The sequence below is a fragment of the Lucilia sericata genome, unplaced genomic scaffold, assembly GCF_015586225.1.
Source record: "Lucilia sericata isolate MDLA Ls3-8-SP2 unplaced genomic scaffold, ASM1558622v1 Contig000694F_arrow, whole genome shotgun sequence".
NCBI lineage: Eukaryota > Metazoa > Arthropoda > Insecta > Diptera > Calliphoridae > Lucilia > Lucilia sericata.
In genome coordinates, this window is record NW_023994697.1 from 172,257 (window position 1) to 195,036 (window position 22,780).

At 30.2% G+C, this 22,780-nt stretch overlaps 1 protein-coding gene across 1 annotated transcript; it reads left to right on the plus strand.

The window, feature by feature from the left end:
* Positions 1–8,279: 8,279 nt before the first annotated feature.
* On the plus strand, positions 8,280–22,446 carry LOC119607424 (odorant receptor 83a). The gene is made up of 6 exons (XM_037961315.1): positions 8,280–8,658; positions 8,812–8,975; positions 9,051–9,250; positions 21,694–21,976; positions 22,042–22,311; positions 22,371–22,446. Exons 1-6 carry the CDS (start codon positions 8,280–8,282, stop codon positions 22,431–22,433), a joined length of 1,359 nt encoding a protein of 452 aa, XP_037817243.1. The 3' UTR covers positions 22,434–22,446.
* The last annotated feature ends 334 nt before the right edge of the window (positions 22,447–22,780 follow it).

Consider the following 22,780-nt stretch of genomic DNA (forward strand, 5'->3'; position numbering starts at 1 on the left):
TCAGTGCAAAAAAAAAAACTAAAAATGAAAATAGATAAAATAATGAAAAAATCCTTTAAAATGCTAAAGTAATATTTAAAAATCGAAAAAACATCAACAGCATTTCAACTGTCAAAAGTAGCTGCAGTGAAAAGCACAAAACAAATTGTTGTCATTCTATTCAGAAATGAAAAGGACCCTTCATATACATAGTACATACATATGTATGTACGTACAAAACAAACAATCCTAACACATTTATTTAAAAATCGCAAAAACTATAAATTTAATAAATTCTACAAAAACATGATGACCCCATTATCGGCTGCCCTATTTAATTTTACTTTTCGATTTACTCAACAAATGTAAATGGTTCTAAACATAATGAATAAATATTGCACATAAAATGCACATGAATATAAAATCTATAGTAAATGTACATATAATAGTAGTTAGCAATTTAAATAAACTTTGTTTTAATTACAAATGTCCTGGTGATGAGTTAAACCACTTTTTATGCACATTTCCATTTGTGACGCATTCATATGCATACATGATGGTCGTCATCAACTAACCTACACATACACATACATGCTATGTATTTGACTGTTGTAAAAAAAATGTGGATATAAAGTCGTACATCCGATTAAATGGAGGACATTGAAATCCTTATGCAAATCCTTTTAACTACTTGTAACAAGTTTAAATAACATTTGCCAACTAAATGTAAGAGATAAAGAGAAAGAGAGATAAAGACAAAGATTTTATTTAGTACATATTACTATGGTATTTAATTACTATGGTATTTAAGGTACAATTCACTTCGGGAAACCATGTCTTTGAATCGTTTAATTATTTCATGGTGAACTTACTTTAGGGAGAGTTTTTTCACTCTATCAAATTGAAATATAGGTCATTGACCTTCAAAAGTATAAATAAATATTCTGGACCTCTATAAGATTCTAAGAAAATGTAGCATGATAGTTTATAAAATAATAGTTTTAGAACTTTAAACTATATATGTATGTATCAAAATTTTTCACATATGTATGTATATTCTGGGACCCTGTAAGATTCTAAGACAGTACAGTAAATTCCGTCTTGATAACACAGCAAGGCGGAGGGCAAAGTAGTCTTTAAAGAGGTTTGAGGATTGGTATTGAAAATGAGCATCCGCTTTCTTGCTTCTTGTCCCATGCAAATGTCCTCCAGGAATAAAGTTCAAAATTTGATAAATTATACACCAAACGTGATTCGAATAAATGTTGTAACGACAGGGCATAACAAATTTACCGACAGGAAGGAAATTAGGGCGATGTCAGTTTATATAGTTAAGTCAAAGACCACATTGGATTGTCAGAAAACTCTAACCGAATACTTTCCCAGAGGTAAGGTTTACAACTCCCCAAAATAAGCAAATCTTAGGTACGTATTCTGAGTGGACACACAGGATAACGGGCAGAGCTATACACAGCTACATATGTGCGTGCGGATTGAGATGAATGTAGATCATGCAGAGAGCAGAATGAAACTGTGGAGAACTTTCTCTGCTTTTGGATGAATGTAGATGAATGTAGATCATGCAGAGAGCAGAATGAAACTGTGGAGAACTTTCTCTGCTTTTGGAATTGCGTAGGGGAAACTTAGTTTCTGAACATCGGATTTGATGTTAGTTAGTTAGTTAGTTAGTTAGTTAGTTAGTTAGTTAGTTAGTTAGTTAGTTAGTTAGTTAGTTAGTTAGTTAGTTAGTTAGTTAGTTAGTTAGTTAGTTAGTTAGTTAGTTAGTTAGTTAGTTAGTTAGTAGTTAGTTAGTTAGTTAGTTAGTTAGTTAGTTAGTTAGTTAGTTAGTTAGTTAGTTAGTTAGTTAGTTAGTTAGTTAGTTAGTTAGTTAGTTAGTTAGTTAGTTAGTAGTTAGTTAGTTAGTTAGTTAGTTAGTTAGGTTAGTTAGTTAGTTTAGTTAGTTAGTTAGTTAGTTAGTTAGTTAGTTAGTTAGTTAGTTAGTTAGGTAGTTAGTTAGTTAGTTAGTTAGGTAGTTAGTTAGTTAGGTAGTTAGTTAGTTAGTTAGTTAGTTAGATAGTTAGTTAGTTAGTTAGTTAGTTAGTTAGTTAGTTAGTTAGTTAGTTAGTTAGTTAGTTAGTTAGTTAGTAGTTAGTTAGTTAGTAGTTAGTTAGTTAGTTAGTTAGTTAGTTAGTTAGTTAGTTAGTTAGTTAGTTAGTTAGTTAGTTAGTTTAGTTAGTTAGTAGTTAGTTAGTTAGTTAGTTAGTTAGTTAGTTAGTTAGTAGTTAGTAAGTTAGTTAGTTAGTTAGTTAGTTAGTTAGTTAGTTAGTTAGTTAGTTAGTAGTTAGTTAGTTAGTTAGTTAGTAGTTAGTTAGTAGTTAGTTAGTTAGTTAGTTAGTTAGTTAGTTAGTTAGTTAGTTAGTTAGTTAGTTAGTTAGTTAGTTAGTTAGTTAGTTAGTTAGTTAGTTAGTTAGTTAGTTAGTTAGTTAGTTAGTTAGTTAGTTAGTTAGTAGTTAGTTAGTTAGTTAGTTAGTTAGTTAGTTAGTTAGTTAGTTAGTTAGTTAGTTAGTTAGTTAGTAGTTAGTTAGTTAGTTAGTTAGTTAGTTAGTTAGTTAGTTAGTTAGTTAGTTAGTTAGTTAGTTAGTTAGTTAGTTAGTTAGTTAGTTAGTTAGTTAGTTAGTTAGTTAGTTAGTTAGTTAGTTAGTTAGTTAGTTAGTTAGTTAGTTAGTTAGTTAGTTAGTTAGTTAGTTAGTTAGTTAGTTAGTTAGTTAGTTAGTTAGTTAGTTAGTTAGTTAGTTAGTTAGTTAGTTAGTAGTTAGTTAGTTAGTTAGTTAGTTAGTTAGTTAGTTAGTTAGTTAGTTAGTTAGTTAGTTAGTTAGTTAGTTAGTTAGTTAGTTAGTTAGTTAGTTAGTTAGTTAGTTAGTTAGTTAGTTAGTTAGTTAGTTAGTTAGTTAGTTAGTTAGTTAGTTAGTTAGTTAGTTAGTTAGTTAGTTAGTTAGTTAGTTAGTTAGTTAGTTAGTTAGTTAGTTAGTTAGTAGTTAGTTAGTTAGTTAGTTAGTTAGTTAGTTAGTTAGTTAGTTAGTTAGTTAGTAGTTAGTTAGTTAGTTAGTTAGTTAGTTAGTTAGTTAGTTAGTTAGTTAGTTAGTTAGTTAGTTAGTTAGTTAGTTAGTTAGTTAGTTAGTAGTTAGTTAGTTAGTTAGTTAGTTAGTTAGTTAGTTAGTAGTTAGTTAGTTAGTTAGTTAGTTAGTTAGTTAGTTAGTTAGTTAGTTAGTTAGTTAGTAGTAGTTAGTTAGTTAGTTAGTTAGTTAGTTAGTTAGTTAGTTAGTTAGTTAGTTAGTTAGTTAGTTAGTTAGTTAGTTAGTTAGTTAGTTAGTTAGTTAGTTAGTTAGTTAGTTAGTTAGTTAGTTAGTTAGTTAGTTAGTTAGTTAGTTAGTTAGTTAGTTAGTTAGTTAGTTAGTTAGTTAGTTAGTTAGTTAGTTAGTTAGTTAGTTAGTTAGTTAGTTAGTTAGTTAGTTAGTTAGTTAGTTAGTTAGTTAGTTAGTTAGTTAGTTAGTTAGTTAGTTAGTTAGTTAGTAGTTAGTTAGTTAGTTAGTTAGTTAGTTAGTTAGTAGTTAGTTAGTTAGTTAGTTAGTTAGTTAGTTAGTTAGTTAGTTAGTTAGTTAGTTAGTTAGTTAGTTAGTTAGTTAGTTAGTTAGCATATTACCGTATTACTTTTCACCCTGATGTAATACATATATTACTTAGTTAAATGGCTGGTAAAATTGTTAAATTAAATTTGTTAGTTAGGTGTTCAACCTTTCACCATGTGCCGAATGCCTTTGCTGCTATAAATTTTATCACTATAACCTGGATAATTTTAACTTTTTCAACACAATCTCAAAGGAACTAATAAACTTTGGCAATTAAATCAAAAGTACTTTATTGCAGCTGATAAAGATTTTGCAAATGTTTGATACAATTAAAAATAAATTAAGCTTTCTACTAAAGCTTATGGAAAAAGAAGGAAAACTAATTAAAAATCAGCCCTTTTTCAAAGGTAATACACATCCCTGTGTACAAAATACGAGGAACTTTGAATGCTTTATTTGTCTACGTCGAATCTTATGTACCCTTCAGCTTAGAATTATTAATATGTTAATATTAAGATTTGTTAGCACTGATTTATTAAATCCTATGCCCATGCTGTAAATCATTTTTAACGATTATCATTCCTTCTTTATAATGCTGTAAGGCGTATAGATGGCTTAGCGACCTGTACTTATCGTAAGGAAGTGACAAAAAATGCATATTAAACTGCGTCAGTACCTTATTAATTTTTAACTTGAAACTGAAAGTCAATTAATAAGAAAGAAACTAATGAAAAAACTTATGTTTAAGAAAACTGACGTTTTCTGACAGGCCCTAAAAATTGTTAAAACTAGGCATGCAAGCAGTACCTTTAAATTAGTAACTAATTTTGATAAGTTAAAGGCACAACACCGAAATACTTTCCGGGTCTGCGTTGTTTTTTAATAAGTTTTGTGAAACAATAAAAAAGTAAGAAACAATAGCCGTGAAATTTTACCTTAATTCCCATATATGTAGAAATTTAAGCAATATAATTTCTGAAAAGGCTTTATATTATACAATCCTCATAAACTATGGCGAAGGCATTTATGTTTATACGCTCAAGGTATATTCTCAATGAGACTTTAAATGATGGTGAGATTCATATGACATCCGATCATTATGAAAATCGGCTTATATGAAACTTTTGACATTGTTTTTAAGGGATTTAGTATAATTATGAACTCCAAAGCTAGGTAAAATGATGGATAAGGTCAAACTGACCGATATCAGCAAAAATTTTCTTAGTCCGTTAACAGTCTAGGAGTACTTCTTCAAACGAAATTCGTCTTCAAACGAAATTAAGTAAATCAGATTTTTTATTAATTTCGATTTTGAAGACCTTCTATAGACGGAAATCTCTTAGTTGAGGAACAAAGTGTAACAAATTGCTTCAATTTCTCTTTAAAATTTTGAGATGTACAGTCCAAAATTTACCAAAGTTTCCATAGTGGGTTTTCATATGCATATAATTGTTCCTACTGTCCTTAACATTAACTCCATCCACTAAAATAAACAAGTAATGAAATAATGTTTTCTATTTTCAGCATCATTTGCATTATAAATAAATAATTTTTATTTAGAAATAGTTTTAGGCGTTTACAGCAGTTAATTTAATGGGACATAATGTGAACATTTTTATAAAACTATTGAAAACTTTTATTTCAATGTTCACATTAGTTTTAAATATGAGGTCAACCCACTTGAATGTTGGGAAAGGTTTTCACATACCGGCCCAGCAGAGTGATAAAACTTCATGTATGTATATTAGTTTGTCAGTCCATTTGTAATTTTTTTATAAGCTAGATCATATGAATATAGATGAATATAATATAATAAAATTAGAGGGCACAAGCCTCTTATGAGAGAAACACCGAGGGAACACTAGTCTTATTGTTTTTTTTTTTGGGGGGTAGAGATTGGTTCTAGTTCTATATAAGAAGGATGTAAGATCTTGTCTTCGCGTTGTAGTAATAAATGATGCATGGGGAAAACGGGGGTTTTTCAAAATTTAGGACACGATATCTCAAAAATTGGATGATTCTATTTTTTTAAATTTTATTGGCCTGTCTAATCTAAAGGACTTCTTTAGATAAAAAAGTATAATATAAAACGACAATATTAAGTTCAGCGTACTTCTTTCTTGGGTATAAGAGGGGTCATGAGGGTCTGAAAACGTTACCGGATAATCCCCCAATTGAAACCTTAATATGAGGCTGCACCTACAGATGAATGGCTCTTATCTTTACACGGAAAAGGCTTCCTGAGAATGAGCAAGTTCGAGGTGATTTGTATACACAGGATTCTGAATGTATACATAGGCTTGCTTACGGGTACAATTATACAGAATTAGACGATTGGAATCAGACAAATGTAGAGCATGCGTAAATGACTGTGAAATCATAGAACTCTTTCTTCGTCATTGCAAAACTTTCATAGAAATTAACTCCAAATACTTGGGAAATAGTGACTGGAAAATTCTAAGAAACTACCTCCAAGAAACTAAGTTTTTGTACATCGGACGAAAATCCCTTCGTAAAGCACTTTATGAAATTGACACACATTGGGAACATTTTGCACACTCCCTGGAGAATGCTGCTACTCTGTACATGAGTACTAAAAACTTCCCACAAGAAACCAATTATAAAGAATGCAGTAACATTACTAGGAAGAAGAACGCAGCTTACATAACTAAGTTTTTGTACATCGGACGAAAATACCTTCGTAAAGCACTTTATGAAATTGACACACATTTAGAACATTTTGCCCACTCCCTGGAGAAAGCTGTTGCTCTGTACTGGAGTACTAAAACTCAACCCCCCAAGAAACCAATGACAAAGAATGCAGTAACATTAATAGAATAGGAAGAAGATAGCATTATAGCGATCAGTGGTATTACAAGCTGTGAGGGAAGAATACCAGGAGAAAAGATGTGTGATGTACAAAAAAAGAGATTTGGAAAGACATGAGTCTGAGGAAATTGAAGAAGAGCTGAAATAGAGGTAGAGAAATTCTACCAAACAGTCAAACATCAAACGGAAGGCTTCCGTTCAAATGTCACCTCCTGTAGGGATGGGCAAATGAGAACCTCGTAACGGATACATTCGGTATGTTGAACATATGGAAAGAGCATTTTTCAAGACTACTATTGCTGTCTAATGATGGTGCCGTTAGTACGTTCGAACCGATCATGGATGACAATGTCGAGTGTACAACACCCAGCCAAGAAGATGTTACTTGGTTTGGCGGAATGAGTGCATGCCCGAGAACTGAAACCTCAACATAACTATAGATGTATAAGTACAAGAAAAAATTGGAAAAGACATCTCGGAATCATTTAGTACCGAACAAGGATATTATAGTCTATCATGTGACGTTTTTACCATAAAGGAAAAGGTCCTGAGCGATGCAACGACAACGATATTATATTTACGAGAATCGAGAGAGAGGGTTTAGCAGTGACTGAAAGTAAGACAAAGTTAATGGTTTCAGCAAACTGAGAACTCATAGGACTGGGTCATTATGTAAATGTTGGTAACTATCACTTACAGCTTTTCCTTTCAATTAAACGACTTGTGGGCTGTATATATTGGACCCAATTATTCATTATGTTGACCTGTTGTCACTGACTAGCTATTCAAAATAGACTAAAACAACTAAAGTCCATTTGTCTGTTCATTTTGTCGATTGAAAAAATCAATAATTTTCAAACGTTCTAGAATCATATACATACATATACTCCATAAGGCAATTAAATGGCATAAACTGATATTCGAATATCAAAAGCAACAAATGCCCAATATGTATTTGTAAATTTCGGCAAGCGGCCCTATACTTGAACATGAATCGGGTTTAATTAGAATTATGCTTTATTGTATTATCTTATATCGATATTTCGATATTTCTCCATTATATCAGGTTTTTAAATTATTGCGTCCAAAAACTTGATGAAAAGTATACACTGGTCTCTGGGTTGAACATTTGTTGGTCTCAGTTATGGTAAATGGATTTTTCTTCTTATAAAACTAGTTTTTATCGAGTAGCACTAACTAATTAAACTAATTTTCTATATGGGTGGGGGCTTGGGCAAATATGTCCAGATGTTTGGGATAATTTACAATATAATTTCAAGATGTATAAGACTAATTACACCAACTCTATTATTATATAATTAATATAGAACTTTCAAACATCTCTAGCTCATAGAAAATTTCGATGTTTATCGTATATTTATGGTACAATATAGGATACGAATAATATTATTAAATGAAGCTTAATACAAATACACAGCCATTTTGTTATTATTATTTATTTTGAAAATAATGCAGAACAACAAAAACATTTTCAACAATTTAATTGACCCTAAACTATAATCACCCAAAATAAGTTTTAATATATAATTTATAAAATTTAGATTAAAAGGATATTTACTAAACCAATACACAGCCGCACGCATTAAACACACAGACACATGCATTATTAATAACAAATAAAGTTTTTGTTTTACAAATAAATAAAATTAAGTGTTTAAACTATTTAAGAGGTGTTACAACTAATAATCATTTTAATTTAAATACAAACCATTTTAAATCCAAATATTTTCTATAGATTCAACAAAAATCATATAAAAAGGACTCAAAAAATTAAATACAAAATTTCAGTATTAAATTTTAAACTTAGAAAAGCAACGCTCTATAATGACAGATTTGGAAGCTACGGTAAAACGTAGAGATCTTTTCTCTTTCATACGTTATACTATGTATTATGCTGCTATGTATTCCTTTCACTTGGAACGTCGTTTACCTCATCTGTTCTGTGGTCTGGGCATTTTAGTGGAATTAATATTTGAGTTATTTCTCTATTTTGTCACGGTTCATATTGTGATTTTATACATGTGCACCATCTATTTGAATTATCACAAGGGAGACTTGGAATTGCTGGTCAATTGTTTAATACAAACGATTATTTATTGGTGGACCATCATTATGAAATTGTACTTTCGTCGTTTGCAACCAAAAAGTCTAGAGGATTTAATTGATTTTATAAATTTAAAGTACAAAACACGTTCGGCCATTGGTAAGTGTACTCAGTTCAGACAGTCATTCAATTTCCAATGGAAATACATACTACACACATACATAAGTATGCTGCATGTGTGTTACTTGTACATTTTGCACATTATTCTCTATTTTCCTTGTTTTTTTTTTTTTTGTTCTATGGCATAAAAAGGATTTACGTACGTGACTATGGATGGCAGTTTGGCCATGTCGAATAAATGGATTAAAACGTATGTCTACTGTTGTTTCCTTGGCACCATATTTTGGCTTATTTTACCCATTGCCTATGGCGATCGTAGTCTACCGTTAGCCTGTTGGTATCCATTCGATTATAAGGTTTACTATACATATACATACACTTATATTAAAATATTTTTATTAAATTTTATACTTTTCTTAATTTTGTTTTAGCAACCGTTCATTTATGAAACGATGTATTTTTTTCAATCTGTTGGTCAAATACAAGTAGCAGCTGCTTTTTCTGCCTCAAGCGGTTTCCATATGGTATTGGGCATTCTAATATCCGGACAATATGATGTTTTATTTTGTAGTCTAAAGAATATTTTAGCAACTGTTGCTATCAATAGATGTGCAACGAAAAAAGAATTACGGTAAGAGAAATTTAAAATTTGTTTAGATATTAAGAGGATGTCACATATTATCACTGCTTCGTCCTATCTCTTCTAGTTTCCAATAAAAAGAAGTGATCACAGATTATCATTGTTTTGGCTCTATCTCTTGTAGTTTCCAAGATAAATGGACTTTTATGTTTTCACTCAAAAAATCGATTTTCTATATGAAAAAGAAGTGAACACAGATTATCATTGTTTTGACTCTATCTCTTATAATTCAAAGATAAATGGACTTTAAAGTTTTCACTGAAAAAATCGATTTTCTATAGGAAAAAGAAGTGATCACAGATTATCATTGTTTTGGCTCTATCTCTTATAGTTTCCAAGATAAATGGACTTTTATGTTTTCACTCAAAAAATCGATTTTCTATGGGAAATGGAAGTGATCACAGATTATCATAGCTTTGGCTCTATCTCTTATAGTTTCCAAGATAAATGGACTTTTATGTTTTCACTCAAAAAATCAATTTTTTATGGGAAATGCAAGTGATCACAGATTATCATTGTTTTGGCTCTATCTCTTATAGTTTCCAAGATAAATGGACTTTTATGTTTTCACTTAAAAAATCGATTTTCTATGGGAAATGGAAGTGATCACAGATTATCATTGTTTTGGCTCTATCTCTTATAGTTTCCAAAATAAATGGACTTTTATGTTTTCACTCAAAAAATCGGTTTTCTATAGGAAAAAGAAGTGATCACAGATTATCATTGTTTTGGCTCTATCTCTTATAATTTCCAAGATAAATGGACTTTTGTGTTTACACTCAAAAAATCGATTTTCTATGGGAAATGGCAGTGATCACAGATTATCATTGTTTTGGGTCTATCTCTTATAGTTTCCAAGATAAATGTACTTTTATGTTTTCACTCAAAAAATCGATTTTCTATAGGAAAAAAAGTAATCACAGATAATCATTTATATTCTATAGGAAAAAGAAGTGATCACATATAGTCATTGTTTTGGCTCTATCTTTTTATAGTTTCCAAGATGTTTTCACTCAAAAAATCGGTTTTCTATAGGAAAAAGAAGTGATCACAGATTATCATTGTTTTGGCTCTATCTCTTATAGTTTCCAAGATAAATGGACTTTTATGTTTTCACTCAAAAAATCGATTTTTTATAGGAAAAAGAACTGATCACAGATTATCATTGTTTTGGCTATATCTCTTATAGTTTCCAAGATAAATGGACTTTCATGTTTTTATTCAAAAAATCGATTTTCTATGGGAAATGCAAGTGACCACAGATTATAATTGTTTTGGCTCTATCTCTTATAGTTTTAAAGATAAATGGACTTTTACGTTTTCACTCAAAACATCGATTTTCTATAGGAAATGGAAGTGATCACAGATTATCATTGTTTTGGCTCTATCTCTTATAGTTTCCAAGATAAATGGACTTTTATGTTTTCACTCACAAAATCGATTCTCTGAAGGAAAAACGACTGATCACAGATAATTATTGTTTTGGCTCTATCTCTTATAGTTTCCAAGATAAATGGACTTTTATGTTTTCACTCAAAAAATCGATTTTCTATGGGAAATGCATGCGATCACAGATTATCATTGTTAAGGCTCTATCTCTTATAGTTTCCAAGATAAATGGACTTTTATATTTTCACTCAAATAATCGATTTTCTATGGGAAATGGAAGTGATCACAGGTTATCATTGTTTTGGCTCTATCTCTTATAGTTTCCAAGATAAATGGACTTTTATGTTTTCACTCAAAAAATCGATTTTCTATGGGAAATGCAAGTGATCACAGATTATCATTGTTTTGGCTCTATCTCTTATAGTTTCCAAGATAAATGGACTTTTATGTTTTCACTCAAAAAATCAATTTTCTATGGGAAATGCAAGTGATCACAGATTATCATTGTTTTGGCTCTATCTCTTATAGTTTCCAAGATAAATGGAATTTTATGTTTTCACTCAAAAAATCGATTTTCTATGGAAAATGGAAGTGATCACAGGTTATCAGAAATTTTATCTTATAGTTTTTATGTTTTCACTCAAAAAATCGATTTTCTATAGGAAAAGGAAGTGATCACAGATTATCACTGTTTGTTTCACTCAAAAAATGGAAGTGATCAAAAGAAATGGAAGTGATCACAGGTTATCAGAAATCTCTTATAGTTTCAAAGATAAATGGACTTTTATGTTTTCACTCAAAAAATCGATTTTCTATGAGAAATGGAAGTGATCACATATTATCATTGTTTTGGCTCGATCTCTTATAGTTTCCAAAATAAATGGACTTTTATGTTTTCACTCAAAAAATCAATTTTCTATGGGAAATGGAAGTGATCACAGATTATCATTGTTTTGGCTCTATCTCTTATAGTTTCCAAGATAAATGGACTTTTATGTTTTCACTCAAAAAATAGATTTTCTATGGGAAATGGAAGTGATCACAGATTATCATTGTTTTGGCTCTATCTCTTATAGTTTCCAAGATAAATGGACTTTTACGTTTTCACTCAAAAAATCGATTTTCTATGGGAAATGCAAGCGATCACAGATTATCATTGTTTTGGCTCTATCTCTTATAGTTTCCAAGATAAATGGACTTTTATCTTTTCACTCAAAAAATCGATTTTCTATGGAAAATGGAAGAGATCACAAATTATCATTGTTTTGGCTCTATCTCTTGTAGTTTCCAAAATAAATGGACTTTTATGTTTTCACTCAAAAAATAGATTTTCTATGGGATATGGAAGAGATCAAAGATTATCATTGTTTTGGCTCTATCTCTTGTAGTTTCCAAGATAAATGGACTTTTATGTTTTCACTAAAAAAATCGATTTTCTATGGAAAATGGAAGAGATCACAAATTATCATTGTTTTGGCTCTATCTCTTTTAGAAGTGATCACATATTATCATTGTTTTGGGTCTATCTGTTATAGTTGGGAAATGGAAGTGATCACAGATTATCATTGTTTTGGCTCTATCTCTTATAGTTTCCAAGATAAATGGACTTTTATGTTTTCACTCAAAAAATTGATTTTCTATAGGAAAAAAAGTGATCAGATTATCATTGTTTTGGCTCTATCTCTTATAGTTTCAAAGATAAATGGACTTTTATGTTTTCGCTCAAAAAATCGATTTTCTATGAGAAATGGAAGTGATCACAGATTATCATTGTTTTGGCTCTATCTCTTATAGTTTCCAAGATAAATGGACTTTTATGTTTTCACTCAAAAAATCGATTTTCTATGGAAAATGGAAATGATCACAAATTATCATTGTTTTGGCTCTATCTCTTTTAGAAGTGATCACATATTATCATTGTTTTGGCTCTATCTGTTATAGTTGGGAAATGGAAGTGATCACAGATTATCATTGTTTTGGCTCTATCTCTTATAGTTTCCAAGATAAATGGACTTTTATGTTTTCACTCAAAAAATTGATTTTCTATAGGAAAAAAAGTGATCACAGATTATCATTGTTTTGGCTCTATCTCTTATAGTTTCCAAGATAAATGGACTTTTATGTTTTCACTCAAAAAATTGATTTTCTATAGGAAAAAAAGTGATCACAGATTATCATTGTTTTGGCTCTATCTCTTATAGTTTCCAAGATAAATGGGCTTTTATGTTTTCACGCAAAAAATCGATTTTCTATGGAAAATGGAAGTGATCACAGATTATCATTGTTTTGGCTCTATCTCTTACAGTTTCCAAGATAAATGGACTTTTATGTTTTCACGCAAAAAATCGATTTTCTATGGGAAATGGAAGTGATCATAGATTATCATTGTTTTGGCTCTATCTCTTATAGTTTCCAAGATAAATGGACTTTTATGTTTTCACGCAAAAAATCGATTTTCTATGGAAAATGGAAGTGATCACAGATTATCATTGTTTTGGCTCTATCTCTTATAGTTTCCAAGATAAATGGACTTTTATGTTTTCACGCAAAAAATCGATTTTTATAGGAAAATGAAGTGATCACAGATTATCATTGTTTTGGCTCTATCTCTTATAGTTTCCAAGATAAATGGACTTTTATGTTTTCGCGCAAAAAATCGATTTTCTATGGAAAATGGAAGTGATCACAGATTATCATTGTGTTGGCTCTATCTCTTATAGTTTCCAAGATAAATGGACTTTTATGTTTTCACGCAAAAAATCGATTTTCTATGGAAAATGGAAGTGATCACAGATTATCATTGTTTTGGCTCTATCTCTTATAGTTTCCAAGATAAATGGACTTTTATGTTTTCACGCAAAAAATCGATTTTCTATAGGAAAATGAAGTGATCACAGATTATCATTGTTTAGCTCTATCTCTTATAGTTTCCAAGATAAATGGACTTTTATGTTTTCACGCAAAAAATCGATTTCCTATAGGAAAAAAAGTGATCACAGATTATCATTGTTTTGGCTCTATCTCTTATAGTTTCCAAGATAAATGGACTTTTATGTTTTCGCGCAAAAAATCGATTTTCTATGGGAAATGGAAGTCATCACAGATTATCATTGTTTTGGCTCTATCTCGTATAGTTTCCAAGATAAATGAACTTTTATGTTTTCACTCAAAAAATCGATTTCCTATAGAAAAAAAAAGTGATCACAGATTATCATTGTTTTGGCTCTATCTCTTATAGTTCCCAAGATAAATGGACTTTTATGTTTTCACTCAAAAAATCGATTTTTTATGGAAAAAGAAGTGATCGCAGATTATCATTGTTTTGGCTCTATCTCTTATAGTTTCCAAGATAAATGGACTTTTATGTTTTCACTCAAAAAATCGATTTTTTATAGAAAAAGAAGTGATCATAGATTATCATTGTGTTGGCTCTATCTCTTATAGTTTCCAAGATAAATGGACTTTTATGTTTTCACTCAAAAAATCGATTTTCTATGGGAAATGGAAGTGATCACAGATTATCATTGTTTTGGCTCTATCTCTTATAGTTTCCAAGATAAATGGACTTTTATGTTTTCACTCAAAAAATCGATTTTCTATGGGAAATGCAAGTGATCACAGATTATCATTGTTTTGGCTCTATCTTTATAGTTTCCAAGATAAATGGTACTTTTATGTTTTCACTCAAAAAATCGATTTTCTATGGGAAATGGAAGTGATCACAGATTATCATTGTTTTGGCTCTATCTCTTATAGTTTCCAAGATAAATGGACTTTTATGTTTTCACTCAAAAAATCGATTTTCTATGGGAAATGCAAGTGATCACAGATATCATCGTTTTGGCTCTATCTCTATAGTTTCCAAGATAAATTGACTTTTATGTTTTCACTCAAAAAATCGATTTTCTATGGGAAATGGAAGTGATCACAGATTATCATTGTTTTGGCTCTATCTCTTATAGTTTCCAAGATAAATGGACTTTTATGTTTTCACTCAAAAAATCGATTTTCTATGGGAAATGCAAGTGATCACAGATTATCATTGTTTTGGCTCTATCTCTTATAGTTTCCAAGATAAATGGACTTTTATGTTTTCACTCAAAAAATCGATTTTCTATAGGGAAAATGAAGTGATCACAGATTATCATTGTTTTGGCTCTATCTCTTATAGTTTCCAAGATAAATGGACTTTTATGTTTTCACTCAAAAAATCGATTTCTATGGGAAATGGAAGTGATCACAGATTATCATTGTTTTGGCTCTATCTCTTATAGTTTCCAAGATAAATGGACTTTTATGTTTTCACTCAAAAAATCGATTTTCTATAGGAAAATGAAGTGATCACAGATTATCATTGTTTTGGCTCTATCTCTTATAGTTTCCAAGATAAATGGACTTTTATGTTTTCACTCAAAAATCGATTTTCTATGGGAAATGAAGTGATCACAGATTATCATTGTTTTGGCTCTATCTCTTATAGTTTCCAAGATAATGGACTTTTATGTTTTCACTCAAAAATCGATTTTCTATGGGAAATGGAAGTGATCACAGATTATCATTGTTTTGGCTCTATCTCTTATAGTTTCCAAGATAAATGGACTTTTATGTTTTCACTCAAAAAATCGATTTTTCTATGGGAAAATGGAAGTGATCACAGATTATCATTGTTTTGGCTCTATCTCTTATAGTTTCCAAATAAATGGACTTTTATGTTTTCACGCAAAAATCGATTCTATAGGAAAAGGAAGTGATCACAGATTATCATTGTTTTGGCTCTATCTCTTATAGTTTCCAAGATAAATGGACTTTTATGTTTTCACGCAAAAAAATCGATTTTCTATGGAAATGGAAGTGATCACAGATTATCATTGTTTTGGCTCTATCTCTTATAGTTTCCAAGATAAATGGACTTTTATGTTTTCACTCAAAAAATCGATTTTCTATGAGGAAATGGAAGTGATCACAGATTATCATTGTTTTGGCTCTATCTCTTATAGTTTCCAAGATAAGTGGACTTTTATGTTTTCACTCAAAAAATCGATTTTCTATGGGAAATGGAAGTGATCACAGATTATCATTGTTTTGGCTCTATCTCTTATAGTTTCCAAGATAAATGGACTTTTATGTTTTCACTCAAAAAATCGATTTTCTATGGGAAATGCAAGTGATCACAGATTATCATTGTTTTGGCTCTATCTCTTATAGTTTCCAAGATAAATGGACTTTTATGTTTTCACTCAAAAAATCGATTTTCTATGGGAAATGGAAGTGATCACAGATTATCATTGTTTTGGCTCTATCTCTTATAGTTTCCAAGATAAATGGACTTTTATGTTTTCACTCAAAAAATCGATTTTCTATGGGAAAATGAAGTGATCACAGATTATCATTGTTTTGGCTCTATCTCTTATAGTTTCCAAGATAAATAGACTTTTATGTTTTCACACAAAAAATCGAATTTTCTATGGGAAATGCAAGTGATCACAGATTATCATTGTTTTGGCTCTATCTCTTATAGTTTCCAAGATAAATAGACTTTTATGTTCTCACACAAAAAATCAATTTTCTATACGAAAAAAAGTGATCACAGATTATCATTGTTTTGACCCTATCTCTTATAGTTTCCAAGATAAATGGACTTTTATGTTTTCACTCAAAAAATCGATTTTCTATGGGAAATGCAAGTGATCACAGATAATCATCGTTTTGGCTCTATCTCTAATAGTTTCCAAGATAAATGGACTTTTATATTTTCATTCAAAAAATTCGATTTCCTATAGGAAAAAAAGTGATCACAGATTATCATTGTTTTGGCTCTATCTCTTATAGTTCCCAAGATAAATGGACTTTTATGTTTTCACTCAAAAAATCTATTTTCTATAGGAAAAAGAAGTGATCACAGATTATCATTGTTTTGGCTCTATCTCTTATAGTTTCCAAGATAAATGGACTTTTATGTTTTCACTCAAAAAATCGATTTTCTATGGGAAATGGAAGTGATCACAGATTATCATTGTTTTGGCTCTATCTCTTATAGTTTCCAAGATAAATGGACTTTTATGTTTTCACTCAAAAAATCGATTTTCTATAGGAAAAGAAGTGATCACAGATTATCATTGTTTTGGCTCTATCTCGTATAGTTTCCAAGATAAATGGACTTTTATGTTTTCACTCAAAAAATCGATTTTCTATGGGAAATGGAAGTGATCACAGATTATCATTGTTTTGGCTCTATCTCTTATAGTTTCCAAGATAAATGGACTTTTATGTTTTCACTCAAAAAATCGATTTTCTATAGGAAAATGAAGTGATCACAGATTATCATTGTTTTGGCTCTATCTCTTATAGTTTCCAAGATAAATGGACTTTTATGTTTTCACTCAAAAAATCGATTTTCTATAGGAAAATGAAGTGATCACAGATTATCATTGTTTTGGCTCTATCTCTTATAGTTTCCAAGATAAATGGACTTTTATGTTTTCACTCAAAAAATCGATTTTCTATAGGAAAATGAAGTGATCACAGATTATCATATCATTGTTTTGGCTCTATCTCTTATAGTTTCCAAGATAAATGGACTTTTATGTTTTCACTCAAAAAATCGATTTTCTATGGGAAATGAAGGTGATCACAGATTATCATTGTGTTGGCTCTATCTCTTATAGTTTCCAAGATAAATGGACTTTTATGTTTTACTCAAAAAATCGATTTTCTATGGGAAATGCAAGCGATCACAGATTATCATTGTTTTGGCTCTATCTCTTATAGTTTCCAAGATAAATGGACTTTTATGTTTTCACTCAAAAAATCGATTTTCTATGGGAAATGAAGTGATCACAGATTATCATTGTTTGGCTCTATCTCTTATAGTTTCCAAGATAAATAGGACTTTTATGTTTTCACACAAAAATCGATTTTCTATGGGAAATGGAAGTGATCACAGATTATCATTGTTTTGGCTCTATCTCTTATAGTTTCCAAATAAATGGACTTTTATGTTTTCACTCAAAAAATCGATTTTCTATGGGAAATGGAAGTGATCACAGATTATCATTGTTTTGGCTCTATCTCTTATAGTTTCCAAAATAAATGGACTTTTATGTTTTCACTCAAAAAATCGATTTTCTATGGGAAATCCAAGTGATCACAGATAATCATTGTTTTGGCTCTATCTCTTATAGTTTCCAAGATAAATAGACTTTTATGTTTTCACACAAAAAATCGATTTTCTATGGGAAATGGAAGGGATCACAGATTATCATTGTTTTGGCTCTATCTCTTATAGTTTCCAAGATAAATGGACTTTTATGTTTTTACTCAAAAAATCGATTTTCTATGGGAAATACAAGTGATCACAGATTATCATTGTTTTGGCTCTATCTCTTATAGTTTCCAAGATAAATAGACTTTTATGTTTTCACTCAAAAAATCGATTTCCTATAGGAAAAAAAGTGATCACAGATTATCACAGTTTTGGCTCTATCTCTTATAGTTTCCAAGATAAATGGATTTTTATGCTTTCACTCAAAAAATTGATCCTCTATAGGAAATGGAAGTGATTACAGATTATCACAGTTTTGCCTCTACCTCTTATAGTTTTCAAGATTAATGGACTTTTATGTTTTCAATAAAAAAAATCGATTTTCTTTGGGAAATGGAAGTGATCACAGATTATCATTGTTTTGGCCCTATCTCTTATAGTTTCCAAGATAAATGGACTTTTATGTTTTCACTCAAAAAATCGATTTTCTATGCGAAATGCAAGTGATCACAGATTATCATTTTTTTGACTCTATCTCTTATAGTTTCCAAGATAAATGGACTTTTATGTTTTCACTCAAAAAATCGATTTTCTATGGGAAATGGAAGTGATCACAGATTATCATTGTTTTGGCTCTATCTCTTATAGTTTCCAAGATAAATGGACTTTTATGTTTTCGCGCAAAAAATCGATTTTCTATGGGAAATGGAAGTGATCACAGATTATCATTGTTTTGGCTCTATCTCTTATAGTTTCCAAGATAAATGGACTTTTATGTTTTCACGCAAAAAATCGATTTTCTATAGGAAAATGAAGTGATCACAGATTATCATTGTTTTGGCTCTATCTCTTATAGTTTCCAAGATAAATGAACTTTTATGTTTTCACGCAAAAAATCGATTTCCTATGGGAAATGGAAGTGATCACAGATTATCATTGTTTTGGCTCTATCTCTTATAGTTCCCATAATAAATGGACTTTTATGTTTTCACTCAAAAAATCGATTTTCTATGGGAAATGGAAGTGATCACAGATTATCATTGTTTTGGCTCTATCTCTTATAGTTTCCAAGATAAATGGACTTTTATGTTTTCACGCAAAAAATCGATTTTCTATAGGAAAATGAAGTGATCACAGATTATCATTGTTTTGGCTCTATCTCTTATAGTTTCCAAGATAAATGAACTTTTATGTTTTCACGCAAAAAATCGATTTTCTATGGGAAATGGAAGTGATCACAGATTATCATTGTTTTGGCTCTATCTCTTATAGTTTCCAAGATAAATGAACTTTTATGTTTTCACTCAAAAAATCGATTTCCTATAGAAAAAAAAAGTGATCACAGATTATCATTGTTTTGGCTCTATCTCTTATAGTTCCCATAATAAATGGACTTTTATGTTTTCACTCAAAAAATCGATTTTTTTATAGGAAATGCAAGTGATCACAGATTATCATTGTTTTGGCTCTATCTCTTATAGTTTCCAAGATAAATGGACTTTTATGTTTTCACTCAAAAAATCGATTTTTTATAGAAAAAAGAAGTGATCACAGATTATCATTGTTTTGGCTCTATCTCTTATAGTTTCCAAGATAAATGGACTTTTATGTTTTCAAGCAAAAAATCGATTTTCTATAGGAAAATGAAGTGATCACAGATTATCATTGTTTTGGCTCTATCTCTTATAGTTTCCAAGATAAATGGACTTTTATGTTTTCACGCAAAAAATCGATTTTCTATGGGAAATGCAAGTGATCACAGATTATCATTGTTTTGGCTCTATCTCTTATAATTTCCAAGATAAATGGACTTTTCTGTTTACACTCAAAAAATCGATTTTCTATGGGAAATGGAAGTGATCACAGATTATCATTGTTTTGGCTCTATCTCTTATAGTTTCCAAAATAAATGGACTTTTATGTTTTCACTCAAAAAATCGATTTTCTATGGGAAATGGAAGTGATCACAGATTATCATTGTTTTGGCTCTATCTCTTATATATATCTGTTTTTACTCAAAAAATCGATTTTCTATAGGAAAAAGAAGAGATAGCAGATTATCATTGTTTTGGCTCTATCTCTTATAGCTTCCATGAGAAATGGACTTTTATGTTTTCACTCAAATAATCGATTTTCTATAGGAAAAAAAAGTGATCACAGATTATCATTGATATTCTATAGGAAAAAGAAGTGATCACAGATAATGATTGTTTTGGCTCTATCTTTTATAGTTTCCAAGATAAACGGACTTTTATGTTTTCACTCAAAAAATTTATCTTCTATGGGAAATGCAAGTGATCACAGATTATCATTGTTTTGGCTCAATCTCTTATAGTTTCCAAGATAAATGGACTTTTATGTTTTCACTCAAAAAATCGATTTTCTATGGGAAATGAAAGTGATCACAGATAATCATTGTTTTGGCTCTATCTCTTATAGTTTCCAAGATAAATGGACTTTTATGTTTTCACTCAAGAAATCGATTTTCTATGGGAAATGGAAGTGATCACAGATTATCATTGTTTTGGCTCTATCTCTTATAGTTTCCAAGATAAATGGACTTTTATGTTTTCACTCAAAAATCGATTTTCTGTAGGAAAAAGAAGTGATCACAGATTATCATTGTTTTGGCTCTATCTCTCATAGTTTCCAAGATAAATGTGCTTTTATGTTTTCACTCAAAAAATCGATTTTCTGTAGGAAAAAGAAGTGATCACAAATAATCATCGTTTTGGCTCTATCTCTTATAGTTTCCAAGGTAAATAGACTTTTATGTTTTCAATCAAAAAATCGATTTTCTGAAGGAAAAAGGAGTGATCACAGATTATCATTGTTTTGGCTCTATCTCTTATAGTTTCCAAGATAAATGGACTTTTATGTTTTTTATCGATTTTCTATGGGAAATGCAAGTGATCACAGATTATCATTGTTTTGGCTCTATCTCTTATAGTTTCCAAGATAAATGTTTTATGTTTTCACTCAAAAATCGATTTTTTATAGGAAAAAGAACTGATCACAAATAATCATCGTTTTGGCTCTATCTCTTATAGTTTCCAAGATAAATAGACTTTTATGTTTTCAATCAAAAAATCGATTTTCTATGAGAAATGGAAGTGATCACAGATTATCATTGTTTTGGCTCTATCTCTGGTAGTTTCCAAGATAAATGGACTTTTATGTTTTCACTCAAAAAATTGATCTTCTATGGGAAATGGAAGTGATCACAGATTATCACAGTTTTGCCTCTATCTCTTATAGTTTCCAAGATTAATGGATTTTATATTTTCAATCAAAAAATCGATTTTCTATGGGAAATGGAAGTGATCACAGATTATCATTGTTTTGGCTCTATCTCTTATAGTTTCCAAGATAAATGGACTTTTATGTTTTCCCTCAAAAAATTGATTTTCTATGGGAAATGGAAGAGATCACAGATTATCATTGTTTTGGCTATATCTCTTATAGTTTCCAAGATAAATGGACTTTTATGTTTTCACTCAAAAAATCGATTTTCTGTAGGAAAAAGAAGTGATCACAGATAATCATTGTTTTGGCTCTATCTCTTATAGTTTCCAAGATAAATGGACTTATATGTTTTCACTCGAAAAATCGATTTTTTATAGGAAAACGAACTGATCACAGATAATCATCGTTTTGGCTCTATCTCTTATAGTTTCCAAGATAAATGGACTTTGATGGTTTTACTAAAAAATCGATTATTTATTGGAAAAAAGTGAATATTATTTGCTTCCGATATACTGAAGTTTTTCCCTTTTTATAATAGAGAACTATATGAACTACAGGAATTCGCTGCACCTGAAATCAACGAATACTACTGTTCCAAGGAAATAACCTGCGACATTAGTACTTTAGTTCGCGCTAACACAAATAACGAAGGACAAGATTTTCGCCATCACTTTCGTAATGCTATTAAGAAATGTGTTGACCACCATCGTTATATTGTCGATTGTTTAAATAAAATGGAAGCATTCTACAGTCCAATATGGTTTTTCAAAACGGGTGAAGTAATATTCCTAATGTGTTTGGTGGCATTTGTGTCAGTGAAAGTAAGTGTGAAAATGAATGATTTGCAATTTAGAAAAATGAGTTTTATTTTTTCTTTTTTTTTTAGTCCACTACTGCTAATTCGTCGTTTATGAAAGCTGTATCGTTGGGTCAATATTTAGTGTTGGTCGCCTGGGAATTATTGATTATTTGTTATTTCGGTGAAATGATTTATATTAATAGTCAACGCTGTGGCGAAGCTCTATTGCGAAGTCCCTGGTATATTCATATGCGTGAAATGAAATATGATTTTCTATTATTTCTACTCAATTCGAAAAGACCATTTAAATTGACAGCTGGCAAAATTTATATCCTAAATGTTGAACGTTTTAAAGGTGTAAGTATGAAGGAATGAATTTATAGGAGATCAACTTAAAAAACGAGTATTATTTGCAGGTTATAACAACAGCGTTTTCATTTTTAACCTTATTACAGAAGATGGATCAACGCGATGAATGAGCATCATTTGCGCCAAATGTTTTTATTAAAAGTGAAAGTTTTGATTAAATAAATATTTGAAACAAATCAGCACTTTCTTAAATTTCAATTGTTTTTTTTCCAACAAATCTTGCTATAAATCAACTAGAAAGTTATAAAGAAGTTTTGGCGTAGGGTATAGTGATGCAGGGTATAAACACAACAATTTGTTGTCATTTAGAGGAGATTTATTAATGTGCTCCGCTACCCTAAAAATAAAATACATAAATAAATATAGTCTAGTCTATAGTAGTCTATAGTCTAGTCTATAGTCTAGTCTATAGTCTAGTCTATAGTCTAGTCTATAGTCTAGTCTATAGTCTAGTCTA